Here is a 12310-nt window from a genome sequence, read left to right on the forward strand (position 1 = left end):
AGAACAAGGGTGATGTGCAAAGCTGTGGAAATTTCAGAGGAAATTGCAGAGTTGTTAAGCCACACCATGAAGGTGTGGGAAGGAGTAGTGGAAGCTAGGTTGAGAGGAGAGGTGACGATTTGTGAGCAGCAATATGGGTTTATGCCAGGAAAGAGCAGCACAGATGCAATGTTTGCTTTGAGAATGTTGATGGAGAGGTATAGGGAAGGCCAGAAGGAGTTACATTGTGTGTTTTTGGATTTAGAGAAAGCTTATGATAGGGTTCCAAGAGAGGAGTTGTGGAATTGTAAGAGGAAGTCGGGAGTGGTGGAGAAGTATGTGAGGATCGTGCAGGATATGTATGAGGACAGTGTGACCGCGGTGAGGTGTGCGGTAGAAATGACGGACCGGTTTAAGGTAAAAGTGGGATTGCACCAAGGATCGACTCTGAGCCCTTTCCTGTTTACAATGGTGATGGATAGGCTGACGGACGAGATCAGACTGGAGTCTCCATGCACTATGATGTTCGCAGATGACATCATGATCTGTAGGAAGATTAGGGAGCAAGCTGAGGCGAGCCTCGAGAGGTGGAGGTACGCACTGGAGAGAAGGGGAATGATAGTCAGTCGGAGTAAGACGGGGAGTACATGTGCGTAAATGAGAGGGAGGGTGGTGGTATGGTGCAGTTGCAAGGAGTTGAGGTGGGGAAGGTGGATGGGTTTAAATGCTTGGGATCAACTGTTAAAAGTAACGGAGAGTGTGGGAGAGAAGTGAAAAAGAGAGTGCAGGCAGGATGGAGTGGGTGGAGAAGAGTTGCAGGAGTGATTTGTGATAGAAGGGTAGCCGCAAGAGTGAAGGGGAAAGTAAATAAGACGGTAGTGAGACCAGCTTTGTTGTATGGTTTGGAGGCGGTGGCGCGAACAAAAAGACAGGATTGGAGGTGGCAGAGTTAAAGATGCTGCGATTCTCGTTGGGAGTGACGAGGATGGACAGGATAAGGAATGAGTATATTAGAGGGACAGCGCAGGTAGGACGGTTTGGAGACAAAGTGAGAGAGGCGAGATTGAGATGGTTTGGACATGTGCACAGGAGGAGAAGAGGAAGGCCAACGAAGAGGTTCGTGGATGCGGTGAGGGCGGATATGCAGGTGGTTGGAGTGTCAATGGAAGATGTGGAGGATAGAGCGAAATGGAGACGGTTGATCCGCTGTGGTGACCCCTAACGGGAGCGAGTCGAAAGGAGAAGAAGAAGAAGATGTAGGCGATCCGAATTCATATGCGTGAATATTTTCCTGCCTGCAGAAGCTGTCAGTCGCCGACAGACCACCGATGAGTGAGGAAGTGTAAGTGAGCGCCGTCGGATTTTCGTTTTTGACAAAATGACGGAAAAACGTGAACAACGCCACTGCATCAAATTTTGTGCAAAGCTTGGCGATTCCCAAGTGGAAACGATCCGCAAGATTCAACAGACCTTCGGTAACGAAGCAATGGGCACCACACAGATAAAAGAGTGGTACAACCGCTTCAAAAATGGTCACACATCAGTGGAAAGTGAAGCACGTTCTGGTGGGCTCTCAACATCCCGAAATGAGAGTCATTGACCAAGTGAGGACCCTGCTGATGGAGGATCCTCAAATCACGATCAGAGAACTTGCAGACGAGGCAGGTGTCAGCATTGGATCCCTTCATTCTATTGTGACTGGAGATTTGGGCTTGAGAATCTCAGTGAAGTTCATGCCACAGCTGCTAACGATCGAGCAGAAGCAACTCCGTTTGGAGATCGCACAGGACATGCTGGAGACTGTGAACAGCGATCCCAACTTCTTCAACACGGTGATCACTGGCGATGAGACCTGGGTTTATGGGTACGACCCAGAAACCAAGTTCCAGTCATCACAATGGAAGCATCCAACATCCCCGAGGCCATAAAAAGCAAGGAAGATCCGCAGCAATGTCAGTCATGCTGACCGTCTTCTTTGACTCCAGTGGCATGGTTCATCATGAATACGCACCACACGGCACAACCATCACCAAAGAGTATGACCAAGAGGTACTGCGTCACCTTCGTGACGCTGTGCGACGCAAACGGCCGGACCTCTGGGCAGCGGTCAATTGGCAGCTCCATCATGATAACACACCCGCCCATTCTTCACATGTGATTGTTTCCTGGCCAAACACAACACACCTGTGCTTTGCCAGGCTCCCTCCTCTCCCGACATGGCTCCGTGTGACTTCTGGCTTTTCCCCAAGCTGAAAATGCCCCTGAAAGGGACCAGATTTCAGTCCAGAGAAGACATCATGCGGAATGCGACGGACCAGCTGCGCGCCATCCCAAAAGAGGCATTCCAGCGCTGCTTCCGACAGTGGCAGAACCGTTGGGAGAAGTGTGTGGTAGCCCAAGGAGACTACTTTGAAGGAGATTCGTGCAAGTTTGTTGTTTCTGGATACGAGTCTGTTTTCTGAACAAAGGTCGGATACTTTTTGAACACACCTCGTATGTGTCATATATCATATATACCAGGGTGTCCCAAAAAATATACAACTTTTCATCTGCAAAGAGGATGCTCAAAACCTATATATTTTTTTCAACATATATGGCTGGATAGAAAGCTGAACGGTTGAAGTTTATTGCACCAATGTCAAAATTACCACCAAAATTTAAATTTTGGTATAGAATCGTTTTCTTTTACACCACATGTTCGACGTTGTCCGATCACTGCCTGCAAACGCGTTGTCATGTTCTCCACCACTTTGGGAAAAGTTTCCTGAGGAATGTTCTGGATTTCTCGGTGGATGTTTTCCTTCAGCTGATCAAGAGTCTGAGGCCGAGGGTTTCCATAGATCCTGTCCTTGAGATACCCCCACAAGAAGTCTTGACGAGTCAGGTCAGGGGAATACGGTGGCCACTCAACGTCTTCGTAGAGGGAGATAAAGCGGCCCTCAAAATGTTGGTTGAGAAAGCGCCTTGTTTCCCTGGCTGTATGGGGCGGTGCCCCATCGTGCTGGAACCACTGGGTTCTCATCTTGATCAGGTTGTTTCTCTGATGGGCCTGAGTACGTAGCTCAGGCAGATAAAATTCCTGAATCATTTCGCGAAGGTTCCTCTGGTTTTCCGTGCAAGTGCGTCCCTAGTCATCTTCAAAGAAGTGTGGACCAATTATCCCATACCAACCAACCGCCACCCACATGGTGACTTTGAGAACAGATTGAGGCACCAATTCAGTTGATGCATTACCAGGATTTTCAGTTCCCCAGTCCCGAAAGTTTTGCTTGTTGACCTCCCCGGACAAGTGACCATGGCATTCGTTCGTCATGTGAAGTTTTTTTTGAAGAAGTCTGCATCTTCCTCCAACTTTCCTGAGAACCAATTTGCAAAGTCTAATCGTTTGCGTTTCTGTTGATCAGTAAGGCCGAAGACACATTTGCTCTACGGCAAGGATACGGCGGCCGTACACCCTCTGAATTGACAGAAACGTGTGGTGGCCGCAGAGTTTCTGAGGTGGCCTCAGGGTGGCCGTATGGCTATATTTTACAGGCCGTAGGGTCGCCGTGGAATTATAGCGTGGAGTTATAACTTTTTTTTTTCACCAGTTATTTTGTTTCGGCTTGTCGAATTGCTCTGGCGAACGTAGAAATGAAAAAAAAGAACCCACTCGTTACCGTCTGTCTGGCCGCACGTTCACCTTAGGGCCCCCCTGCGGTCCCCCTGTGGGCACCTTGCGTCTGCCTTGAAAATTCTATGGTCGCCGCAGGAACACCCAAAGGTCACCGTGCGACATCAAATCAAAGACCGTACGGCACCCCCACATTTTCGGTCTCCACAATTTATAAATACGCCGTGCGGCGACCCGAAAAATAAAAACATATGTGACTGCAACATTGTGTGACCGTGGAAATGCTGCGGCCGCCGTATAATTGCTCGTGGCCGAAGATTTTGGAGACCCCACGACCGCCGTGGCAAATGTGACCTTGGCCGAAGCACTGTTTCCGTTAATTTGTATGGCAAGGCATGAATGTCTTGGTGAAGTATCCTCTGAACGGTGCTCTTATGAATGTTTGTCTTGGCAGAAAGTCGACGAATCGATTTTTTTTTGGACTCTGAACGACCGCCTGTCTCACAATTTCCACATTTTCTTCACTATGATCTGTCCTCTTCCGACCACTGCGACCTTTGTGAAGGTCACAGATGGCTCCCGCATTGGTAAACTTTGCGATGGTGCACTTTATTTTCCGAAAGTTTAGTGCATGGCGCAAGTGGATACCCAAATGTCTCGAGTGAAGACGTTGCACCTGTTTGACACTTTTCGTATGGTGCCAAAGTTCAACAATTTTCATCCGTTACTGTACGGTCAGTCTTGGCATTTTTCTGGTGCTTGCTTGGTATCAAAATAAACTTCAGGGTCTCTGCAACAAGAAATGAAGCATTATTGACAAAATTACTCCTTTTTTCGGATCAAACGAAGAATTTTAATAGTTGTATATTTTTTTGGGACACCCTTTTTTTGAAATTGTAACCTTCCCTTTTTTCTTGCTGGTGTTTACTTGGTGAAGGCAAAAGATAAGCCTGTGCATTCAGCTGTGGATATCTTCGCTGCAGTCTCCAGTCAGCCTGCACTCACCCTGGTTCTCCGCCGGGGTTACAGGGAGACAACTCTCACGGTCATGCTGGAAGCCATTGAATGAAACATCAGAGAGACGAGCGTTTGAAAAACTCCCAAACAGGTCCGATTACTTCAAGGCACACGTGTGTGTATCATGTGTGCATCACGTGTGTAGCCCATGTGGCATGTGTGCATCACGTGTGTACCGCGTGTGTCGTGTGTGTACCATGTGTGGAGCATGTGTGTATCAGGCACGTGTGTATCACCTGTACGGCACGTGTGTGGCCCTAGTGTATCACGTGTGTGCCACCTGTGTATCACGTGTGTGCCACCTGTGTATCACGCGTGCGGCACGCGTGCGTCACGCTTGTGCCACGTGTGTGGCCCGAGTGTATCACGTGTGGCATGTGTGGCCCTAGTGTGACACCTGTGCAGCACGTGTGTGGCCCTAGTATATCACGTGTGTGCCACGTGTGTATCACGTGTGCGGCACGTGTGTGTACCACGTGTATCACGTGTGTGGCTCTAGCGTATCACGTGTGGCACGTGTGTGGCCCTAGTGTATCACGTGTGTGGCACGTGTGCCGTGTATCACGTGTGTGGCACGTGTGTATCACCTGGGCAGCATGTGTGTGGCCCTAGTCTATCATGTGTGTGGAACGTGTGTATCACATGTGCGGCACGTGTGTGTGGCCCTAGTGTGCGGCACGTGTGTGGCATGTGTATGTGTGGCACGTGTGTATCACGTGTGTGGCACGTGTGTATCACGTGTGTGGCACGTGTGTATCACGTGTGTGGCACGTGTGTATCACGTGTGTGGCACGTGTGTATCACGTGTGTGGCACGTGTGTATCACGTGTGTGGCACGTGTGGCACGTGTATATCACATGCACAGCACATGTGTGGCCCTAGTGTATTACGTGTGCCACGTGTCTGGCATGTGTGCGGCCCTAGCGTATCACGTGTGTGCGGTACGTGTCACGTGTGTGCGATGTGTGGCACGTGTGTATTGTGTGCGCGCCACGTGTGTGGCATGTTTGGCGAGTGTGGAATGTGTATCACATGTGTGCCACGTGTATCACATATGCAGCACGTGTGTATCACGTGATATATGTACAGGCAATCCTTGGGTTACAACGGTCTATTTGTGTGACGTTTTGTCGTTACGACGCATCTCCCATTAAGATTTTTTTTTTTTTTAAATTAAGAAAAAATCATAAAAAGTTTAAAAATTCCTCCACCAAGTTAAAACACAAAAGAGAACAGGGCCCCTGGGGAAAGAAGGAGAAGGAGAAGAACAAGGATGAGGAGAAGAACAAGGATGAGGAGAAGAACAAGGATGAGGAGAAGGAGAAGAACAAGGAGGAGGAGAGAAGGAGAAGAAGGAGGAGAAGGAGAAGGAGAAGAAGGAGAAGGAGAAGGAGAAGAAGAAGAAAAAAAAAAACTACAACGATTTTTTTTTTATTAAAGTAAAAACCAGCAAGACAAATGTCTCAAACCTTCAGATCAAAAGTCCTAAACACGTTTAGGCACGCAACCGAAGGGAATCACAACATACCTCTCAAATCATTATACAAAAACATTTCTTTTTTGAACAACGAAAGAACAAAATTCAAAGAAAAATGGTGCATCCCGAAGCATGCGGAAACCCGAGCTTTCCACAGAGCCATTTTGACACAATTTAAAATTCTCCAAAAATTCTTCTGTTGTGGTTTACAATCTTCTCCAAAGGGACCAAACAAAATCATGTCCCAACTTAAGGAAAACTTGACCTTCAATTTGCACAAAAAATTAACTTTCACATCATTCCAAACTCTGGAGGCAAACTCACAATCCCACCAAAAATGTTGGACCGACTCAGACATGTCGCAACCAATATAAGGACATTTTTCCGCAGAGGCATGCCTTCTTTCCCCTTGCACCGCCCGACAAGGCAATAGCTTGCAAACCGCCAACCAGGCGAGGTCACTCTGGGCCCCAGTGAGGACCTTGGAGGACACGTTCTGCCACACCATCAGAGTTCTCTCTGAATGAAGGCCGCTTATAGGAAAAACGACATCTGCTTCCATCTGCTTCATCAAGGTTCTGTTGCACCAATTGGGCGCCTCTCTGAACCTGACCCCACGAATGACCTCTTTCAACACTGAATAGGGGTACCCCGGATCCCACACGAAGGGCCTATCCAGACGGACCCTTTTGCCTCGAACCTGGTTTAACACAGGTAATACGTATAACTCGATGGCGGAAGAAAAAAAACACCCAATCCCTCCGTAACCATTGACATATGTCGAGCCACGAAGGCCAACTTTAAACTGTCTACTGGATCGGGGCATCCCCTTCCCCCTTGCAACTGACCCACATCTAGCTGGAGACGGGAAAGACGATAAAACCAAGGTTTTCACATGAACCGATAAACTAGGTTTTTTAACTTACTTGGGACTCTATCAGAAGGAGGAAAAACCTCCGATAAGAATCTCAGCATCGGAAAAATCTGCCCTTTAATAATGGAACACCTTTCAGCCGACGACAGAACCCTCTGCCCCCACTAGCGAAACAAGCTTTCAACTAAAATTAACCTACTCTCCCAATTCTTAGCAACACAGCCACCTGACCCCACCCACACCCCCAACACCTGAATGCAGTCATCAACAACCCTAAGCCTTTGATGGGGGACTCTCGCCCATGACTTCCCACCCACCACCAACAGGTTTGATTTCCCAAAATTTACCCGCAAACCACTGACCGCGCTAAATTCCTCACAGGCCCGCATAGCCCCCTCGAGTTCCCCACTCTGAGAAACACAGACAACTACATCATCCATGTCGGCTAAACAGGGGACCCTACAACCCCCTGAACCAGGCACCAACAACCCATTAATACAAGCCGAAAACCTGTAAATCAAAGGCTCTAAGGCCAAAACAAACAACAATGGGGATAAAGGACAGCCCTGTCGGACTCCTCGGGAAATCTCGAAGGGGCGAGACAACCACCCGTTAATACTAACCCGACCAACCGAAGAGGTATACAAGGATTTCATCAGCCGAACAACTCCCTCACCAAATCCCCATTCCCGTAAAATGCAAAACAAATAATCCCGAGAAAGCGAGTCGAATGCCTTAACAATGTCTCGGCTGAGGAACGCTGCTGACATAATCAGATCACGAAGAACAATCAGCACGTCTGAAGCCCGGCGACCTTTCACCCCACACCTCTGAAAGGTGCCTCGCCGATCCCCCAGAGCCGCCTGGAGCTTTCCCAACAAAACCTTAGCGAGAATCTTATAGTCCCCATTAAGCAATGAGATGGGTCTCCAATTGTTCAAACTGAAGGGGTCCCCAATCTTTGGCACCAGGCTAATATTACACTGCGCCCAAGAGGCCGGACACACACCCGACCGAAGGACTTCATTGAAAAGATCAATTAATGGGTCCTTAAGATCCTCCCAAAAGTAATGGTAGAGTTCTAGGGGCAGCCCATCTGGGCCTGGAGCAGACCCACTCTTACCATCACAGATCACCTGCTCCACCTCCTCAACTGAGAAGCCCGTAAGAGGCTCTCCATTGACTAACCCATGTTCCCAACCAGACAGAAAACCCTCTCTCGAGTCCTTATCAGAGTCCCCCGGACCCTGAAAAGGGTTAACGAAATGCCTCACAACCACGGCCTCCATATCGGACCAAGACTCGCACAAGACCCCGTCATTGACAAGGCCCTTCATACAAACCTTCTTAACTAGGTTCTGGAAGAAAGGGGAGGAACATACCTCCTCCCTCTCTTTCAGCAGCTCACTATGAAATTGAACGCGTTGGAATTGAAGGGAGAATAATTTCCCAATTTGTTGTTTCAAAGACTTTATCTCCTCCCCGACATCAAACCCAGACGCCTGAAGCCGACATAATCTCTGCAGACAGGCCGACTTGGCCTGAAAGGACTTGGCGGCCTTAAAGCTCGCCCTCCGAGCCAGCCTCTGGAATATCTCTTTAAGTCTGGCTTTTACCTCGTCCCACCATTCCCCTACCGAACAGAAGAGAGGGATCAAATCTTTCCAGGCCTTGAGTCTTGTAACGATCAATTCCCTTATCTCTGGATTCCCCAACAAGGATGTATTTAACCTCCAAACACCTTTCCCAACAAACAAAAAATTAACAAAGGAAAAAACAGCCTAAAGAAGACAGTGGTCAGAAAAGCTGTTCCACAACCTTTGGACGCCGACCGTTGTAACTTCTTTCGGTACAAAAATATAAACTAGCCTCGACCTCTGTGACCCCCCTGCATTTGACCAAGTGAAACCTGGATCCCGGCTGCAGAAATCCTGAAAGGCATCCTTAAGCTTGAAGGTATCCAGCAAGTCCGACACCCCTTTGGCCGACGCGCGGCTTGCAGGTTCCTCCAAAGAGATGTTAAGGAACCATTGTGAACCGCCCGGCCCCCGAGACCCGTCAACCCTCCACTGCTCGCTGGGCAACCACAGGCTTCGGACGCTCTTTGACCTTACTCAAGCGGGCCCCGACATCTGAATCTCGATTGTTATCTGCAGAAGCGCCGCTCCTCGCCTCGGAAGCAGGCACCTTTCAAGGCTTGTTTGGGAGCAAAACCTTTGACCGACCGTCTGTCGGAATATCTGCAGAAGTCTTCCAAGAGGAACTCGAAACCATTTCTTGCAAACGAACGCCCGACGGGCCGGCCACAACTGGCTCCGAGGGGGAGGCCTCCAAGCCATTTCCTCCCCCAGAAGGGACAGCCCCCACCTCCATGCTCCACCAATCCTCGGCTGATCCTCGCTCAGACCACGCCCTTGACTTCTCCTCAGCAGTAGTTGTTACATCTGAGTGATGTCCCAGCACCGCCGAAGACTCTCCGTCCAAGGAATCCAACATTTCATCAAAAACTGCGGCAAGCCCAGCTGGCAACACCGACTTGTCCGCTGCAGCCACTGCCGTTGGAGAAGTAGAATACACCTCATTCTCCATCCGTCACTCCGGCCACTTGATCTTAGCCATCAGGCTGAGAAGCGACAACTTTACAAGGTTTTTTTTAAACCTCCTTTTGAACAAGAAACACGTCTATGGTTAAACGGTGCCGATTCACGCGAAAACGAAAATTCACTCGAAGTGGCCGCCCGTTCAACGCCTTCATTGGAGCTAGGATTTTCCTTTGATGTCCTGCTATTAAACAATCCTGATGTCATTTTATTTATTTTGTTTATCTTTGGAGAAGTATTGGATTTACTGTGTGTAGAACAACAGGAAGAGAGGAGCGAGTACGACGCGATGACGTGATTTCCTCCGAGCATCAGAGCCGCGCGCTGTGCGTAAAATGCCGTCATTCCAGATCTCCCATAAGTTATTTTTGACACAAAAGTCAGTGTGTTCCTACTTACGCAGAAAATCGCGTTACGACGCGTCGTAGGAACGGAACTCCGTCGTAAGTCGAGGACCCCCTGTATATAAGAACTTGTCAAGTAAATTGTAACCTTACCTTTCCTCGCGCTGGTGTTGTACCTGGTGACATCTTGGTGAAGGCAAATGGAAAGCCTGTGCATTCAGCTGCAGATATCGACTCTGCAGTCTCCAGCCAGCCTGCAGTCACCCTGGTTCTCCGCCGGGATATAACTCTCACGGTCATGCCGGAAGCCATTGAATGTAATATCAGAGACGAGCGTTTGAAAAACTCACAAACAGGTCCGATTACTTCAAAGACGAACATTATTGCAACGGAATGAAAATCCCAAATGCTCGACTGAAAGGTGATACAGGAAAAAATTTTTCACTTTTCTGATCGGTGTGATCGAAAGAATAGTATTTACTGTTCAGCAATTGTATTACTCATGTCAGGGATACAAATGGACCAGAAATGAATCGGTGATTTGTCGCAACTTTATTTTCAAATAAACTGTTCATTCTGTGTTGAATATAGTTTTTAAAAACGTTTTAAAGTGCATGAGCAGCAAACAACACAGGTCTCATAACATGCTTGAGGAGAGATTATGATAACTCACATTTCTCCCAAAAGAGTTTCGTGCAGGGAAGATGTAGAAAAATAAATAAATTTGTTTTCACCAAGGTGGAGGCTCACAGGGAAGCTAAGGCCCTGCCTCCCACGTGCTGTTGCCACTGTCGAAAAGTCTCCATCATGGCATGGCGAGCAAGTTCATTGGAAACATTGACCGTGGGCATGATGCGGCGTGGGCGCAACCACTGTACGAAGCGACGCAACTCGGAGAACCTGCTGTGCTCACTGTAAGGAATTCCTGGGGAGGTGGGAGAAGAATGCATTGAATCGGGCAAGTTTCATCAACGGTGCAAAAGATTGGGATTTGAGATGTGCTAATTACCATACAGAGACACCTTTCCTCGAACATTGGAATAGATGTTATCCATTGTGGGATTCCCACCCATGATGGTCCAGCCTGTGGGCCGGAACGCGATCACTCGGCTGAATCTCCCCTTGAATACATTGAGATGTTCCTTCAGTGCCTGGAACACGAGCAGCTCAATTTCACTGCAAATGACACTCCAACGCAATTAGACCTTGCACATTTGTCTGTCCGAGTTCCGTTACCTTGAAATTGAGCTTCGCCATGGGGAGGACATGGAGGCAGGTGTTTTTCAACACCGTGGTGGTGCTCACGGCAATGTCCAGCTGCAAGCACTGCATCACTGCCACGCGTTCACAACCCATTCCCACAGGAACACCCAACCTCTCTGCAACACCTGAACAAAACACCAAAAGGAGACACGACTAAGCTTTTTCATACCAGGAAGCTTACCATCCACTCGCTTTTAAAGGTCCCCTGACATGCAAAATAAACTTGTTATTTATAAATTAACTTGACCTTCCGAGTGAAGAAATCACCCATGTTTTTTTTTTAATCAAAAATGGGATAATTACAGCAATATTTCGATCATTTCTGGAGCTATTCACAACTTGCTGTGCCCCACCCCTAAAAAAAATGGACTTCAGCGAATCTCTGCATGACGTCACATACAGTAACTCGCACAGAGTGGATTGACTCGAGTCGAGACGTCGCGCGCCTCATACAGTACGTACAAATGCATTTTGCACGTTAGTGCAATCTCTGTGATCGTCTTAATTCCAGTGATTGTTTCACGAAAGTTTTAAATAGTTTTAGCCGTACTTTCGAAAATGCCTGCAAGATGTATCGTAGCAGGATGCAGCAATACTGGCAAAGGCGGTGTAAGCCTTCATGTATTCCCGAAAGATGATAATCGTCGGAGAATCTGGACATCTAAAGTGAAGGTTCTGCTTCCATTGGCATGCTATTCATTATCATTCAGCCAAAATGCTGGCCTGGTGTTGGCTCAGTGGTTAGGGTGGCGGCTTGGGATCCTGGGGTCCTGAGTTCAAGCCCCGTCGGCCGCTGAATTAATACACCAGGGGGTTGACTCAGCCTGTCATCCTTCCGAGGTCGGCGAAATGAGTACCAGTTCCAGTGTGTGCACTGGTAGAGGGGCACTGCATCAGCGACACAGTCGCGCTTCAAGAAATGATAGCTACCCCGGCAGCTAAGCTGCCATATGACCACCACCAGCAGCCAAAATGCTGTAATAAAAGAAAAGGGAAAAAAATGTTTGCACAACAATGAAAGACAAATGTATCTGTCCTATTACACGGCCTCATATCCTCGGGACTCTTACGCATTGACTAAAACATTGTGTGCATGCTAATACAAGTTACTTGTCAACTCCAGATCTCTTGAGTCGAGACGAG

General features: G+C 48.2%; 1 protein-coding gene across 5 annotated transcripts in view; it reads right to left on the minus strand.

Annotated features, from left to right (window-relative positions):
* Positions 1-10437: 10437 nt before the first annotated feature.
* LOC147007449 (DNA cross-link repair 1A protein-like) overlaps positions 10438-12310 on the minus strand; it is a 35307-nt gene continuing 33434 nt past the window's right edge. For all 5 annotated transcript variants that reach the window (XM_085867136.1, XM_085867137.1, XM_085867138.1 and 2 more), the window contains 3 exons: positions 11141-11292; positions 10914-11055; positions 10438-10829 (listed from right to left, as the gene is read on the minus strand). In XM_085867136.1, the coding sequence (XP_085723262.1) occupies positions 10651-10829; positions 10914-11055; positions 11141-11292 (473 nt within the window). In that variant the 3' untranslated portion in view covers positions 10438-10650. The remainder of the gene's footprint in view (positions 10830-10913; positions 11056-11140; positions 11293-12310) is intronic.

The sequence above is a fragment of the Eptatretus burgeri genome, unplaced genomic scaffold (assembly GCF_056783735.1).
Source record: "Eptatretus burgeri isolate ZD-2024b unplaced genomic scaffold, Ebu_testis_v1 Ebu_testis_scaffold_160, whole genome shotgun sequence".
In the NCBI taxonomy this organism is placed as follows: domain Eukaryota; kingdom Metazoa; phylum Chordata; class Myxini; order Myxiniformes; family Myxinidae; genus Eptatretus; species Eptatretus burgeri.